This window comes from Protomyctophum bolini (genome assembly GCF_963924005.1).
Source record: "Protomyctophum bolini genome assembly, chromosome: 19".
Lineage (NCBI taxonomy): Eukaryota > Metazoa > Chordata > Actinopteri > Myctophiformes > Myctophidae > Protomyctophum > Protomyctophum bolini.
Window position 1 is genome coordinate 36,386,582 of NC_137880.1, and position 18,645 is coordinate 36,405,226.

Here is an 18,645-nt window from a genome sequence, read left to right on the forward strand (position 1 = left end):
GTCTGCTATTTTTTAAGAATCGTGAAAAGTGACATGAAAGTGTTTGAGAACGACTGACATACAAAAACAGCTTTTTCAAGAAAACAGTCAGGATTTAGAAGACATTTGCAGAATCGTTCCCAGGTCAAAATGGGTTAAAATAAGCAGGACATTGGGTTTCTCTCTCTCCCGGGTATGGGAGAATAGATGGCCCTCATAATGACTTTTCCTATCGGAAAAGGACCCAAGGAAGGAAGGAAGGAAGGAGGGAGGAGTTCACAGTCCACTGGCTTCACCGCAGCTCTCTCTGATCATATAAGTGCCTAAAGAAACAGGACAGGGAGTGGTGGTGTAACAGAGAGCTCCTTCGACACTCCCCCAAGGGGGGGGGGGTGTGTGTGTGTGTGTGTGTGTGAGAGAGAGAGGTGTGAGGCTGCATACGGCGGTGTGTCACACACGGCTACTCTTTATTCCCCTGGGTTTGGGGTTGTTTGTTTGTTTTGCTTGTGGATCGAATGGGTGAGAGAGAGAGAGAGAGAGAGAGCCAGAGAGCACGACAGAATCTGACCACAAGCCTGATTGCTTCATATATAGCTAGGCTCCACAGTATAGCCTACAGGTCAAGTTCAAACAATTCCCAGTAATGTTGGTATTTAACTAGCTCTGGTCCATAGCCTTCTACTGCTTCTATACGATTCTGCCCTGCGCAGTATAAGGCTATACTTTCAGTTTTAAATCTCAAATCGAAATCAGACCAGACCTTTTTTGGCCAGAAAGGGATTTTTTTTCACCGGAGGAAAAATATTCTCTATGAGGCAGTTCTCTGGGCAATATCAGTAGAGGGCGCAGCGGAGTAACTAAAAATATTTATTTTCCGGTGGAAACAAAATCCCCTTTTGGCCAAAAAGTACCGTTTATAGGTGTGGTGGAGGGCTCAGAGTGCGTCCACTAAGGAAAGTAGGCTTTCTAATGACACAACTCGCCTTTGTTTTGGTGAGTAGCAAAAACGTTCTTTTTATTTACGCCAAAGAGTAGAGGCCGGTCTGCATTCATGCGAGCGGCGGAAGTTGAGAGTAACATATAGCTCTAAATGAAACGCATTAGAGCTATGGACCAGAGCTAGTATTTAACCAGATACTGACAAGTCTTAAAAGCTGGGTTCGTATACTCTGGACAAGGTTAGAAGAAAATAAACCGCCTGGGATCTTCTATTTTTTTAATATTTTAAAGCTTTAATTAATGAGGGTGAAAAGAAGAGAAAAAGAATGAGAGGTCTGCCCTGCCGGAAATATCGCGAAAACATAGTTATGGCCATACATGTGTTTTTGTATACCACACCATACAGTAGATATACCATTAAGGCAAAATGTCATCATACTTTAAGTAGCATGTGAACATGTCAAACTAGGGACTTTTCATGATTCTGTATCCATTCCAACCATTTAGTTTCGCAACGAAAAACACTCCTTGGCCTAAATACGGCCATAGCCCCGTCATCACATTTGGGCAAGTGGATATGGTGTTTTCCGTGCAAAACGAATGCTTGGAATGGATTCAGAATCATGAAAATCCCCTAGTTTGACCTGTCACATGCTACTTAAATTATGATGACATTTTGCCTTATTGCGAAAGCAGTGAGCACTTACTATGAGACCTAGCAGATCATGTCTGTCTGTGTGTCTGTGTGTCTGTCTGTCCCGCTTTTGTGCCCATATATGGAGCTGAGTGATTACGTCACCATGACTCAGCCATAACCATATAAGGAGTCCCCAAAGCAGCTATACGTCCAAAACCCAAATATGTACAAGCTGCGTTCGCTTCCCGCGTTTGCGTGTCTTACTGGTAATGGTTGTCTATGGTTTATACAAAAATGGCCATAACTTTTGTTTCCGCGATATTTCCGGCAGAGCAGACCTCTCATTCTGTGGACCCTAATAATGACCAAGTGAATAGAAGAAAAGAAGAAAAAACACAAATTAAAAGTATGTCATGACATCACAGGTCCCCCCCCCGGCTATTGTGATGTCTGCCTGAAAAGAATTCTTGTACATTTTGTATTAATAATAAAACCCACATCCTCACTGTCTGTCTGTGTGAGGCTGGCTGTGCCACTGCATTGTCTCTCTGTGTGCATACCTGTTGACCAGAAGTGGGAACCTGGAGACAGAATGAAGCTCTGCAACACCAGGCCCTTAACCCATTCTGACCTGAGATCAGATTCATACGAGGTTTCCACTGGACACACACTGGTCTGATTAACCCATTCTGACCTGAGATCAGATTCTAAAAAAATGTCAGTCGTTCTTCGATTTGTCAAAAATAGCAGACCTACAAGCTCGTAGCGCGCCACTCGGTGGCGCGCTATGAGCTTGTAGATCTGCTATTTTTCAATAGCTAAAGCATAACATGATGCTAACACCAAAACGGGTTCCCGTTCAGAATGGGTTAACCCATTTTGGACTGAAAAAAAGGCTTCTGAATCCTAATAGTTTTCTGAAAAACCCCATGTTTCTGTGTCAGTTGTGCTCAACCCTTTTCATGTCAAGGACCCCCCCCCCCCCCCGGACTTATCTCTGTTGGCCACGGACCCCCCCATCTCAAAATCTGTTGTTCCAGGGACACCCCCCCTAGAAGCAAAGATTTTAGTTAAAAATGTTCGCTCTGAAATATATATATTCAAAGATTTGCACCACATTTTCACAACTTTTCAAAAATCGCAGACCTATATACAAGCTCATAGCGCGCCACTCGGTGGCGCGCTATGAGCTTGTAGATCTGCTATTTTTCAATAGCTAAAGTATAACGTAACGCTTAAAACACCAAAAAAGGGGGTTCCCGTCCAAAATTGATTAAGGCTTTACCAAGCAATATAGTTTAGGATTAGGAGGCCTGCCTCAGGCAGCTAAATCAAGCACCATCATCCCAGCTTTGTTCTCTCGCCTCACACTCACCCTGCATTACACTCACCCACGTGAACCTGGCCGTCTCTGTTCAAGGGGGGAACGCTCTTTGAAAATAGAAGATCTACAAGCTTCCAATAGCGTGGCAATGCAATGCGTTGTGAGCCTGTTAGATGGGCTATGTATGCTTCCTTTCACCAAAGAGATTTGGCGTAGTGGGGAAAAAAGATCACTAACATAACACCCCAGTGTGAAAGCCTTTGATGAGTTCATCTGCTGCAAATACATATCAAATACATGTCAGTTCTTTTGCCATTGACTTGAATGGATATCGGGGGCAGATTTTTGAGGCTATAGACAGCCTTAATTAATGTTTGTGTTGTCTGAACAAATTTAGACATGAGGACAATCTACAACTTTCTTTCTTTCTTTCTTTCTTTCTTTCTTCCTTCCTTCCTTTTTATTCTTTCTTTTTTTTAGCACAGTTAAACTATTGAAGACAGCAAGATGACAAGCAACCCAGGGCCTGGAGCTAGTTCCGAACCAAAGACATTGCAATTACGGTACGTGGTCCACACAGTAACTGTCTGGTATAGCCACCAGGGCGCACGCACACACACACGCATGCACGCACAATCTCATAACGGGCACATATTAATACAGTCTCATAACAATTGAATTCATTTTTTCCAATTCCTTTGCAGAACATTGGGGGTGTGCACACAGAGAATCAATATGTTGCCCTTCATTCTGAAATTGCCTCTAATTGAATAAGCATCAAACTCGATTCAAAAACCCGAACAGATATAATTTGAAACAGTATAATTGAATCTCGTTCCTCGTCCTCTGTAAGTGAATAATGAAGCCATGACGTCACATGATGACGATGTATAAATGTTTGTACGACGCTTGCAGGAAGAAAAAAAAAAGAAAAAAAAAGATTGTATAAATCTGGCTTATATAACCAAAGCCACATAACAGCCCAATTTATCCTCCATTGCAACGACGGTGTTGCATTGCACGCTGAAAATAGCAGAGCTACAAGCTGCGTCATGCCGTTGAGCGATGAAGCGTGAAGTGGGGCTGATCCGTCTCTTCTACCCCCAGCTGGGAAGCGGTTCCTTTGCAGAGCGGGCCTCTTCCTGCATCTTGATAGCCTATACTCTGTCATGTAATTGGGGGGTTTCCTCAAGCGTTGCTTTAACCCATTCTGAACGGGAACAGCCGTTTGGGTGTTTTTAATTTAAAGCATTGTTATAGCTTTAGCTTTAGCTGTTGGAAAAATAGCAGATCTACAAGCTCGTATAGCGCGGCACCGAGTGCCGCGCCATACGAGCTTGTAGATCTGCTATTTTCTTTTTTTTTAATGCGGCGCTAATCTTTGAATATATATCCTTTCACAGCTCAAATATTTGCTTCTGGGGGGGGGGGGGGGTCCCCTGGATTTTCAGATGGGAGTCGGTGGCCAATTACATATATTTTTTGGGGGTCGTTGACATGAACATTTTTTTGAGAACGACTGACATTAGAAACATGTGTTTTATTTTCATAGAACTGTCTGATTTAGAAGACATGTGTAGAATGGTCCTCAGGTTTAAGCGGGTTAAAGGATGACTCCCTCCCTGTTATCAATACTAATGGGAAAATGAGCGCCGCTACGCCGTAATACATTCTGGTGCACCAAAAGCCTGTTTACTGTACGTCTCTGCTCTCTGGGGACCTTCAAGGAACTGCATGTGTTTATTGTATAATAACTGTGGTGTGTGTGCTTTAGTAAATGGCGTGCGTATGTGCGTGCACATAGAGTACTCATAGTTATTTCTCAGCAGAGTGAAGTATTGTTTTAATGGTTCCAAAGGTGAATTGCATAATTGACACTGCACTGAATCGACTATATTTCACAGTATATAATGTAGTTATTATGGTACAATAGCAACAAAGTGGAATGTTTGTATCCGCTGTAGTTATAGGAACTTTATAACGTTATAACTTTATCATTTCACTTGACGAAACCTGTAATATATGGGCTTTTGGACTCATAATAAGCTTGATTTATGCTTTGGCGACAAAGTGTCATATAATATGTCGCTCGATGAAAATGCATATTTTCAGCTGAAACAGGACTAACTATTAAACTACGGTGCACCCAACTGGACCAACTAACTATTAAACTACGGTGCACCCAACAGGACCAACTAACTATTAAACTACGGTGCACCCAACTGGACCCAAATGGTTTGAACTGACATTGCGATCCTTTAGAACCCGGTATACTGTGGCTAAAAGAATAAGCTAAATGATCCTATACCCTAATATTATAGGAAAATATTATTATTATTACTGTCAAAGTTGGGGAGTGGGGGTTAATGTTCTATAGCAGTGTTACTAACTAGTTACTAACTATATATTCGCAGTGTGACTGTGCTCTGCAAGTTTCATTGCAATCCACTTGTTTCTATCAGCTTGCAGAGCTGATCATGTGTCAGGCAGCTCATACATCAACACCCAGCTCCTACCAACTACTACTACTTCAATTCTGAGAGAAAAAGTCGCTAAAGATCGTCGCTAAAGAGCGTCTGGACGGAGGGAACATTTTGAATGACGTCACGACACGGAAGCAAAGTTCTTCCCGGCGCCGGTGAGCCAAGAACTGGTAAATATGTAATATTTGCGATGCTGGATCACATTATAACACTAAGGCACTACTACTACTGTATGCCATACTGTACTTCAACCCTCTCCACTGCCCTACTTTTTCAGCATGTAACCAAGTGTAAAATGACTTATACTGGATCTCTTGTCCACTATTCCCTTCCTAACATTTTAGTCTAGTTTTTTATTTGTTGACGAAATTGTCAGTATATTTTGTCTATAGTTTTAGTCATCATAGCTTAGTTTTCATTTAGTTTTTGTCAGTGAAAAAACTAGGTAGTCGACGACAATTTTTCGTCTTAGTTTTAGTCAGTTTTAGTCAGTTTTAGTTCAAAAAACACTGGAAGTGACGTTTGTCACCGGAATATAATCGAACTTTACCAATTCAAACAAACTCCCCCTTTTGTCCTCTTTCTGTATATATCTCTGGTTTGCTCACCTTTTAGAAGGGTTTCTGACGGGGCAGTCTGTGGCATCGCCTCGATGTCTCGACACCATGCGTGTGTTCAGACCTCCTTGGCAATGACAAGCAGGCGAGCCAGCCAAAAGAGGCTCTCGTGTTGACTTCCTCGCAGCCTGTATTAATATTTACCAGGCAGGGGAAACACAAGCAGATGTCAACCATGCGCTGATTCCACCCATGCTACTCTGTGGCGAGCCTTGTCCTGGATTAAGGCATAATCCAGACATTTGATTTGTCTCGTTAAAAATGAAATGTCGGGGCGACTGCTGGTATGGAGGGAATCCCTATTAATGCTGTGACTGCGACGGAATTGGATATGAATTCAGAAGCCTGGATTCAAGTTGAAATTATTTAACCCATTTAGACCTGAGGACGATTCTACTTAATGTCTTCTAAATCCTGACAGTTTTCTGAAAAAAAACCCATGTTTCTGTGTCAGTCGTTCTCAAACATTTTCATGTCAAGGACCCCCAAAAATATATGTAATTGGCCGCCGACCCCCATCTGAAAATATGCTGTTCCAGTGACCGTCCCAGAAGCAAGGATTTTAGTTAAAAACCTTCACTCTGAAAGAATATATATTCAAAGATTTGTGCCACAGTTTCGCGATTTTTCTAAAATAGCAGACCTACAAGTTCGTAGCACGGCACTGCCGTGCTATATGAGCTTGTAGATCTGCTATTTTTCAATAGCTAAAGTATATTATAATGCTTTAAAACACCAAAAGGGGTTCCCACCAAGAATGGGTTAAAGATATATTAGTAAATGTGCATTATTTCAGTGTGTCAGCCATGTTAAAAAATACAAAAGGTCTCACTTTATCCTTCTCTGATCCTAGAAGCTTTTCCAGATTCAGACTTTCTTCTAGAATGTAACAGCTAATGCCATTCTGCCAGCTGACAAGGTGATTGATGCATTCATATTCTCAAATGGTTGACCTTCAGTGATTCAAGGAATGCCAGGGAAAACAGAAACAATGACACTAAACATCACAATGTGATGAGGGGCACGGTGGCACAGTTGGTAGTGCTGTCGCCTCACAGCTAGAAGGTCCTGGGTTCGATTCCCGCTGGGGACGCTGTGGGCACTGGCGGCGTGTTCCCTCCTCCGCGTCATCAGTGCCCATACCCGAGGCGGGGGTTGGCGATAGGGCCTTTCTGTGTGGAGTTTGCATGTTCTCCCCGTGTCCCCTAGGGTAGGTACCCTCACAAAAACATGCCGTAATCCTGGTCTCTAAAACTACCTCCCCCTGGCCAGCCAGGGCGCCTGATGGAGGGGAAAGGAACTGGTCGGAATAACGTGTCCCTTCCACGCGCTACGTCCGGCCGGGGAAATTCCCCTCTTGTCAGGTGAAAAAAAGCAGCTTGGACTCCTCATGCATAGAAGGAGGCATGAGGTCAGTCCGCTGCCCCCCCCCCAGGTTGGCAGAGGAAGTGTAGCGCCCAGGATTACATTAGATAATTGGCACTGGGTGAAAAAGAAAACTGGGTTACAAAATCGTGGGATAAAAAATTAAAATAAAAACATCACAATGTAGCCTTCAACTGCATATTTATACTCATCTTTTATTCTAACTTCTAGCCCTATATGAACTTGAACTGACGGAGATCAATTTCTATATTCATGCACAGTGGACTACATTGCAACTGACGACTGCAATACAACGAACCGCATAAAGGATATATCTGCCACCTAGATGTACAGTGAGTATATAACTTGACACACAACAAATTAGATGCGTATTAAGTGTCTCACGTTCAACATTTGGTAACTAACATGTCTTTCATTTGGGCAGAGATTGTACTCTACAGGAAATAATAGCAATACCATTTCAGCACCGGACAGCTCCCTATGTATGAAGAAGACTAATGCACTTCAGAACTGGATAGTTCCCATGCAGTGCACGGTGAAATCCCAAGTAAGAGACTTTACATTTTAGACACCCTCCTTCATCCCATTCTGACCTGAGATCAGATTCATACGAGGTTTCCACTGGACACACACTGGTCTGATTAACCCATTCTGACCTGAGATCAGATTCTAAAAGAGATCGATTTTTCAAAAATAGCAGACCTACAAGCTCGTAGCGCGCCACTCGGTGGCGCGCTATGAGCTTGTAGATCTGCTATTTTTTAAATAGCTAAAGCATAACGTAATGCTAACACCAAAACGCCTAAAATTGGTTTAACACTGGGGATTTTACTGTACAGCCTTTACTGTATGCTTTCATATAGCATATACCCAGAACATCATGATTGTCACAGCCAGGCACATGACGATACATTTGTGATGCATGGTTTCATTCCAATTAACACATTAATCATCATGTGATTATGCATTCCTTTGTGCATTATCTATTCTCTGTATTGTGTATTATTCACCGTGATCCTTTAATCAAACAATACACAACAGAACTGGGCATGCAAAGGGTATTCAGCGCCGGATAGCCGCCTAGTTCGCAACGGGCAAGACAATGTCATAATTCCTAATAAGTCAAATGTATAGACAGATGTGTGTATGTTCACTTATCAATGATTTAGTCTGAGAGCTAAATGAATATGTCCGTCTTAACTCTGGACCACTGTCTGTAGGCTATGTCTGTGTGTGAGCGCGTGTGTGTGTGTGTGTGTGTGTGTGTGGTTGAGTAGGTGTCTGTGTGTGTGTGTGTGGTTGAGTAGGTGTCTGTGTGTGTGTGTGTGTGTGTGTGTGTGTGAGCATGTGCGTGCGCATGCCTGTATACGTGAGTGGAATGAGAATGCCCCTATAGGAGACATTGTCGACGCCGTCGATGACTCACAGCAGGGAAAGCAAATCCAGACATGAAAGAGTCTCGGGGAAAGCCAATGACAGGGCAGGATTCCAGACGCCAACGGAATCCTCCCCGTTTTCGCCGAACACTTAACGAGGAGCTATAATATAACGACAAACCGGGCCTGGCCGTCGTGTCGTCTGCTCGGTTCTCGTGAGCACGATGCGAGAAAGGAGCTAATTGAACCCAGAAGAGAACTGAATATGATGTTGTGTAATAATAATAAGACATGATAAGACAGAGTTTTATAATAATAATAACCTACTAATAAGACATGATGCGGCAGTGTTTTTCTTTACTCCTGTGGCTTCTCCTGTTTTTTAACCTAATGAATGCAAACACTTTAAGCCGAGATAGTCTAAATAGATAGTATAAATGCAATGTTATGTGACACTGGTCTCGTGTATATAGCCAGACAACTTTTCCACAATCTCCGAATGCTGGAACTATGTGTGCACGTGCCTGGTCACTCTATATACTGTGTTGTTGGTGAGGAGGGTTCCTGTAGTGTGGTCATCCTGTGGTCATCCTCTCCACATCCACTCCAATGTTATACAAACTTGGCTAAGTTGACAAGAGCGGCTTTTAACCTTTAAACCCAATATGGGTCAAGGGCATCCCTCAGGGTTCAATACTATAGTGGCTTTTCTGTTATTGTGAGAACGGCATTTCGCTGAGAATAGCAAAGACGAGGAGCTGAAAATAGCTCACAACGCGTCGCATTGTGAGCTTGTCGATCTGTGATTTTTCAGCTAAAGTGAAGCTCTCCCCTGTCGGCTGTCCCCATGCTGACCAGTGGATCACAGCCCACCCAGGGGAGATGGTGCACTGACAACGGTGTCTCCCTCTGGGTTGTTCCCATGCTGACCAGTGGATCACAGCCCAGGGGAGATGGTGCACTGACAACGGTGTCTCCCTCTGGGTTGTTCCCATGCTGACCAGTGGATCACAGCCCAGGGGAGATGGTGCACTGACAACGGTGTCTCCCTCTGGGTTGTTCCCATGCTGACCAGTGGATCACAGCCCAGGGGAGATGGTGCACTGACAACGGTGTCTCCCTCTGGGTTGTTCCCATGCTGACCACCAGTGGATCACAGCCCAGGGGAGATGGTGCACTGACAACGGTGTCTCCCTCTGGGTTGTTCCCATGCTGACCACCAGTGGATCACAGCCCAGGGGAGATGGTGCACTGACAACGGTGTCTCCCTCTGGGTTGTTCCCATGCTGACCAGTGGATCACAGCCCAGGGGAGATGGTGCACTGACAACGGTGTCTCCCTCTGGGTTGTTCCCATGCTGACCACCAGTGGATCACAGCCCAGGGGAGATGGTGCACTGACAACGGTGTCTCCCTCTGGGTTGTCCCCATGCTGACCAGTGGATCACAGCCCAGGGGAGATGGTGCACTGACAACGGTGTCTCCCTCTGGGCTGTCCTATACATGTGTGCCACCAGCTTATACATCTCCACGAGTTCCTATTGCTGCAGGAGGTTCCCTTCCTAAGCTATAAATGCTGCTCTTAGAGAGATGACACCGAAGTCTGTCGTCAATATCGGTATATAGAGGGCGCAAATCCACAGGTTCATGTACTTTTTATTTGCATTGTAATCCCCATAAAGGGGGATTTTAGATCACCTCATATAAGAACTGTGTTTGAGAATCCAGGCCGTTTCACTCATATGGATATGAAGAATCAACTGACTGAGAGAAAACGCTATTGTTATACTGCTGCTGAATTAGTTACATTTTCGCTAGAAACAGACAGATGAGTGACTTGACTGTCGCAAACGATACAGAGAAACCTCCCTGACAATAACGCAGAGACAGCTTGTTTATTTTTGGACCACAATGCTTATATGAAAAAACGATTTTAAGATGAGCCCCATGTTATTCTCCATAGAGCAATTACTTCCGTGAACCGGGCAGAACCAGGGGATGAGCGAGTGACGTCAGGACTTCGGCGCTCTATGTCATTAGAGTATATAACGCCACGGGGGTCCGGGATGGAAAATCTAAAATATCGGAGTTGGAACCTGAGACCTTGACCAGCCCCATTTACCCGCTGAGAGCTGTTCATGAGGTGGACAGCCGTTTGCGAATATTTAACTAATTCAGCGTTCAACGTTTTCTCTCAGTCAGTTGATTCTTCATATCCATATACGAGTGAAACGGCCGGGATGATTTGTTTATTTCTCAAACACAGTTCTTATATGAGGTGACCTAAAATCCCCCTATGGGGATTACAACGGACCTGTGGACTTAGCGCCCTCTACCGATATTGACGTCAGACTTCGGTGCTCTATTTCAGAAGCTGGGGTTCAGTCAGACCCGGGTTTATTCTTTGCTCTGACCATTAAGAGATCTATAGGCAACTCACTTATTGCCACCACTGTCTATCACCATAGCGGTGTGTTTTTTAATTTCCACCAGCCCTCTCCGTCTCCAACCAACCACTATATACTGTATGGTGGCTTTAAGCGAATAATCAATTGAGCCACACTGGGGTAAATAAAGCTGGGGCCCATACAAGTGAAACCAGTCGATATGACAGCCTTCAGGTACACTTTAAGAAGAGCCTGTTGATAAATGCTGAGTGGATCCCTATTCATTCTGGACACAGATATAGGCCTACTTGAGTGGAGACGCACCATCATCCCTTCCAGGCACACCATATAGGCATAGATACCAGGATTAGTATATAGTGTTAAGTGAGCGAATAATTATGAGAAATATTTTATGCATGCATGGCCACTTACTGTACAACCACATGAACTGAACCCCAACGTCCCTATATATTATGAGGACGATGAACATTCTGTGAATATAACAGATCTACAAGGTCACAACATGCTGCACGTGTGACCTGCTGTGAGCTTGAAGATCGGTGTAAAGAGGGGACAAAAAGAGGGGCCTAGTATATATATATATATAGACTCCTATAGGATATAGGGTTTTAGATCGGCATTATTTAAAAAACATTTGCATTGAGGGTTCCATAATAGCATTTAATTCCCTTGGCTGCAACAGCATAAGAGATGTATAGCCATCAATATGCATTAGTATAGTATCAGATAGCTGAGAGAATCCATGCCTGATGATGGATGAAGAGTCAAAGGCATAGGCCTATACATATATATAAAACTTTATTTGTATAGCACCTTTCATGACATGAAATGCAGCTCAAAGTGCTTTACAGAAGAACAATGGAGAATAAAAGAAAAGCAAGGCAACGACATTAAAAAACAAGGACATGAGGACATGAATAACAAAACAAAAAAGAAAAATAGGCATATACGTGGTATAGCTATAGTGCTTTTGTCTAGTCCAGCCTATTGAGTCAATAAGTCTCTCTCTCTACACACACACACACACACACACACACACGTCACACACACTTAAATATATAGAAAATAAGATGTTATGACCGCGTTGCTCGCCAGAAATAACCAGATTTTCAAACCGAAAGCTCCATGTTTTTCAGCTGGAAATGAGTTATTTTCGGCGAGCTGTATAGTGTGCATGCACGGTCATATTAACGAAGTCGAGCTCAAGTCCTATATTACGGCGTGCATTTTTGTTTCTCCAATCTACAGCTATAAGCTATCTTATATCTTTTGTTTCCTTCCCCCCCCCCCCCCTTTCTTTCTTTTCTTTTCTTTCTTTCTTTTTGCCCGACTGGCAGTTTTCAATGGGCTGCCGTCATGCGTTACATTTTCCATTAAATGCCCGCCACTGCGTCTGTCTGCACCAAAAAGCCTACCGAGTGTCTCCCACTAGACAGCCTCTACACGGAGTCAGTGGATCCGCTGTGCTTCTCTTCTCGCCACAGCCAGCTGCATTCACGCGCTCACATTTTACTATAGCCTACTAAAAGTCGCTGCATGTCAGCAAATACAAATTACGCACACCGTATAATACGGTAGACCTTGAGTGAGTATAATATAATGGGGGCTATTTATTATTACATTATATACAGACGTGGCCGTGCACGTTCTCTCTCTCTCTCTCTCTCTCTCTCGGCTCGACGCATCTGTCTGTCTGGCCTGGGAGGAGGGTGCACTGCACTGTGACTGCACGGTGGTGAAGAGAAGGGGACTAAATGTTGTTTTGACCACAAAATGCCCAAGCGTCGCAGAGGAATCGATGACATCATGTCTGTGGGGGGGAGAAAAAAAACTGTGTATACGTTTTGCAGGAGTCGCCGTGCAAAAGGACGCGCGTCTGGTTGCAGAGTTGGAGTGTGTGTGTGTGTGTGTGTGTGTGTGTCTCGTATACTCGCGTGGGAACTGAGGGGGTGAATCCTCCTCACATGCACATCATGATGCACCTGAGACATACATGCACACGCTCAGCCTATACGCACGCGGCGCGCGCGCGCACACACACACACACACACACACACACACACACACACACACACACACACACCATCTTTCGACTACACTATAGGCTACCCTTTGAACAAAAAGCTCTCCTCCTTCCCGTCCCCCCCCGTGCCAGCGCAATGGCGCACTGTCTATATGAGGAAATTACATCACAACGTTGCAATGTGTATATCTCTGTTATGTTGTGACAATTCTGCATGCCCTTCAACCAATGTATAGTCTGAAAGCTCAAGAGACGTTGTGAAAACAGAAAGGCTTGTTCTCTTTGATTTGCCTTTCAATGACAACAAACAACAACAACTATACTGTGATATTTATAGCGAGGATGGAAGGGAATGGATGAACCCGGTGAACCTCCTCGCGGCGCGCGGTGCTGACTTTTCACTCTAGTCATGGATGGCATTGCATAGAGGCCGGCTATACTATAGCACGGGTTATACCAGGTGACACACACACACACACACACACACACACACACACACACACACACAGCGAGGTGGGGGCTGCAGCAGTCAGCTTTTTTGGGGGCAAACAAAAAAAGTTGTATATTAGTCTTTCTTACCTCCAGACCTGTCCCATCTGGAAGATGTGTATGACGGTCTGCCAGACCCACACGGACAGCAGACAGCACCTGTCCCGCTGCAGGCTCACCGTGGCTCTCCGGCCGCTCGACAGCCCCTCCACGGAGCCCAGTCCGCCCCCCGTGTAATCCTGCACGAACCACCTGAAGCTGAGGATCTGAACCAGCACCGAGGGCACCAGCACGAAGAACAGCGTCAGGCCCGACCACAGGAAGTCCCGCCGGTGGTAGTAGTCGACGGCCAGCCACAGGTCCGTGCCCACGTCCCAGAAGAACACCAGCAGCGCCAGGACGATCCACAGGCAGTCCAGCCAGAGGCGCTCCTCCGGCGGCGGCCGCCCGCCGGCCGCGTCCTCCTCCTCCCCGTCCTCCTCTCCCCCCTCCCGCCGCCGCCGCCGCTCTCCTCCTCCTCCTCCGCCGGCCGCCCCGCGCCCCTTCCCCTTCCCCCGGAGGTAATGCAGACAGGCGGACCGGCAGCCCCAGTAGCACGACGAGGTGTTGCAGCAGTGGCAGATGTGGAACGAGCTGCCCTCGCGCGGGTCCTCCTCGGCCGCCGTGCCCACCACCTCGTCCAGGTTGTGCAGCTGGGCGAAACCGGTGACGACCCCGCGGCCATCGGATTTCGCTGCCATCTTTCCCTCTGATGTTCCCACCGCCACCTCCTCCTCGCCCTCCCCTCCTCCTCCTCCTCCTCCTCGCCCTCCTCCTCCTCCTCCCGGCTTCCGGGGTTCGTGACGACACTTCCCTGACACCTGTTTTTCTGCGAGTGCACCCCAAACGTGGGAGCCATCTAGGACCGACGCGGCGCCACTGCTGCTGCGGGCGGCGGCGCGGCGACGGCGCGGCGCGCTAGTCCTCCGTCCCGGGCTTCTTCATGCGCTCCAGCGGTGGTGGTGGCGTCACGGACGCAGCAGCCCATGGTTGCGCTCTCTCTCTCTCTCTCTCTCTCTCTCTCTCTCTCTCTCTCTCTGTCTCGCTCTCTCTCTCTCTCTCTCCCCACTGCAGAGCTATAGATAATCTCACCTGGCCACCAAGCCTATAGTGTCCCACTCCTGTCTGTCCTATAGTCCACGGGATAAACACAATATGATTACCAAATAATCATATTATAACATATATATGTATATATATGTATGTATCCAGCTGCCGCAGAGGATCAGTTCGTATACCTGTCCTGTGCGCCACAATCAATGTGCAACCTGCTCCCGCTGTGCTGTCCAGCCTCCCACTCTGACTGCAGCAGCAGCTCTCAGCCTCTCTCTCTCTCTCTCTCTCTCTCTCTCTCTCTCTCTCTCTCTCTCTCTCTCTCTCTCTCTCTCTCTCTCTCTCTCTCTCTCTCTCCTCCAGCTGCAGGCATGAAAAGACCGACTCTCAGTCTCCACTGTCCCACGACGACGTAACGTAATTCATCCCCCACCCCCACTCACTCTCTCTCTCTCTCTCTTCTCTCACACGCGCGCGCGCGCACACACACGCACACCAACACACACACGTTCGTTCAGTGTCTCGATCGTTCGAAACCTCAGACTGTAACAGAACACACTCAATCTGCACTGCATGATCATGTGATGCAGACATTCTTCTCCCGTTTTCGTTTTTTTCGTAATATGCATATATGATATCATATAGACATATACCCATGGTTAATGCATGCATGATAGCCTAATTTATCCGAGAGGAACACACACACGCACGCACACACACACACACACACACACACACACACACACACACACACACACACACACACACACACACACACACAGGGCCGGTTCTAGGCATATAGGCGAACTAGGCGGTCGCCTAGGGCCTCAACCACTGAGGGGGCCTCGTCACAGGGAGAAGATTTTTTTTTTTCATGTATCCCTTACATGGGCTACTGGCCACATGTGGCCCCCACCTAGCTTCTTAATTTTGATCTCAAAGTGCACCAGATTGAAGCATTTTCATGGCAAATTTACAATTTTTATCCGGCGTGGCAAAGCAGGAGGGGGGGGCCTCTGTATAATATGTTGCCTAGGGCCTCAAAAGGCCTAGAACCGGCACTGATGGTCGGGGGGGTAGGACCAAGGGATTTGGGATTTGTTTATAAACATTTTGGTATTTGTTTATAAACATTTGTGATTTATTTATAAACATTTTGGGATTTGTTTATAAACATTTGGGATTTGTTTACAAACATTTGGGATTTGTTTATAAACATTTGGGATTTGTAAGTCTCATGGGGGGGGGGTAGGACCACTAAGAGTTGACCTGTAGTAAGTCTCATGGTCGGGGGGGTAGGACCAAGGGATTTGGGATTTGTTTATAAACATTTTGGTATTTGTTTATAAACATTTGTGATTTATTTATAAACATTTTGGGATTTGTTTATAAACATTTGGTATTTGTTTACAAACATTTGGGATTTGTTTATAAACATTTGGGATTTGTAAGTCTCATGGGGGGGGGGGGTAGGACCACTACCAGTTGACCTGTAGTAAGTCTCATGGTCGGGGGGGGGTAGGACCAAGGGATTTGTGATTTGTTTATAAACATTTTGGTATTTGTTTATAAACATTTGTGATTTGTTTATAAACATTTGTGATTTGTTTATAAACATTTTGGGATTTGTTTATAAACATTTGGGATTTGTTTACAAACATTTGGGATTTGTTTATAAACATTTGGGATTTGTAAGTCTCATGGGGGGGGTAGGACCACTACCAGTTTACCTGTAGTAAGTCTCATGGTCGGGGGGGTAGGACCAAGAGATTTGGGATTTGTTTATAAACATTTTGGTATTTGTTTATAAACATTTGTGATTTGTTTATAAACATTTGTGATTTGTTTATAAACATTTGTGATTTGTTTATAAACATTTTGGGCTCTGTATAATATGTTGCCTAGGGCCTCAAAAGGCCTAGAACCGGCACTGCACACACACACACACACACACACACACACACACACACACACACACACACACACACACACACACACGTTATAATTTCAATTCAAAAGCAGGCTTTATTGGCATGAGAAAACAAAAAGTGGAATAAACATCAAAGCTTTTGCACAATGCACATTGTTGTACAGTAGATATTTTTTTGTCATATGATTTCAAACTCCACATGGGTGATTGTCTGTGGGAAGTACCATTATACCATAATGTGTCTCTGATGTCTTGAGAGAGGTAGGAAATGTAACTCAGTTTCCACTTCATTATGTGTGCAGTGGGTGCATAATCTTATTTTTTTAATTTGATATAGGGACAATGCTCATTAATCAGTTGTCAGGGTGAATTGCAAAGTTGTGTCACTTTGCCCAGCTGGGAAGGCTGAGAAAGGGTGAATTGCAAAGTTGCAAAAAATTGCAAAAGAATTGCAAAAATCTCAAATCGAACAAATCTCAAATCGAATCGAACAAATCTCAAATCGAACAAAATCTCAAATTGAACAAATCTCAAATCGAACAAATCTCTATAATAAGAAATGAGAAATAATAAGAGGCTGACAAAGGGTGAATTGCAAAGTTGCAAAATTGCAAAATTGCAAAAGAATTGCAAAAATCTCAATTCGAACAAATCTCAAATGGATCAAATCGAATCGAACAAAATCTCAAATCGAACAAATCTCAAATCGAACAATCTCAAATCGAACAAAATCTCAAATCGAACAAATCTCAAATCGAACAAATCTCAAATGGACCAAATCTCAAATCGAACAAAATCTCAAATCGAACAAATCTCAAATCGAACAAAAACTCGTGCTTTCTCTATAGCGTGACAAAAACTCGCGCTTTCTCGATAGCGCGACAAAAAAAATAGGAAAAATAATAAATGAGAAATAATAAATGAGAAATGAGAAATAATAAGAAATGAGAAATAATAATAAAAAAAATAGGAAAAAAATAAGAAAAGAAATAGGAAAAAAATAGGAAAAGATCTTCCCTGACCACTTCTTAGCCCACACCACCTGACATCACATCTCTCTTTATACCCATCATCTAAAAAAACCCCAATGGGCATTGCCCATTGAGATATATTCAAGTCTGTGCATGTGTGTCTGTACATCTGTAATCCACATCTGTAATCCACATCTGTAATCCACACACCAACAGGGAGGGCAGTGCCCGGTGTCGAGTCGGTCGGACCCACGGTTGTCCAGAACCACCACAAAAGGCCTCTTTCATTTTGGCGGCCATCTTGAAAAATGGCAGGTATGGGCACCATGTTGAAAATTCAAGATGGGTCCATATCCAAATCTTTGTATAATGCCTTTGGCTATACGTGATAGTTTGTGATAAAAGCAGTTTTGGTTAGCTGCTGCACTATATACTATAGACTATATACTGTATATATAGTCCACGGACTATATGCACTATATATAGTCCATGGACTATATAAAAGAAAAAGATGACGAAAAAGTGTGACGAATAAACGTGACTATAGTCCATATAGTCCATGGACTAAAGTCCATATAGTCCATGGACTATAGTCCATGGAATGTATGGACTATAGTCCATGGACTATAATCCATGGAATGTATGGACTATAGTCCATGACGATTGACGATTATGCATTATGACGATTATGCAAAAATATGATCAAATAATATCTCAAATAATGTGATTAGACCATTATGTAATAATTGTGGCAGGCCTGCCGATGTGTCCGTATTATGGACTAGCCCCTCTCGGAACCCCCTGGGTCAGCCCAATCCGAACCGAACCGGGCTGACCCGTAGGGTCCCTGTGCGGTGATGTGTTTTCGTATGGAAATGTTGGAACGCAGACATAAATACCTTCGGTAACGTGGTTTCTGCGCTGTTTGAGGGCTTTTGTTCGTTTGATGGCTGCAATTCGAAACTGGCCTCTGTAAAATCTGAATCACCCCC

The 18,645-nt window shown here is 44.6% G+C and overlaps 1 protein-coding gene across 1 annotated transcript in view; it reads right to left on the reverse strand.

Annotated features, from left to right (window-relative positions):
* xkr6b (XK, Kell blood group complex subunit-related family, member 6b) overlaps window positions 1-14,400 on the reverse strand; it is a gene marked incomplete at both ends in the record, with an annotated part of 87,695 nt that extends 73,295 nt beyond the window's left edge. The window contains one exon of the mRNA XM_080790981.1: window positions 13,751-14,400. Coding sequence (XP_080647107.1) covers window positions 13,751-14,400 — 650 coding nt within the window. The remainder of the gene's footprint in view (window positions 1-13,750) is intronic.
* Window positions 14,401-18,645: the final 4,245 nt, after the last annotated feature.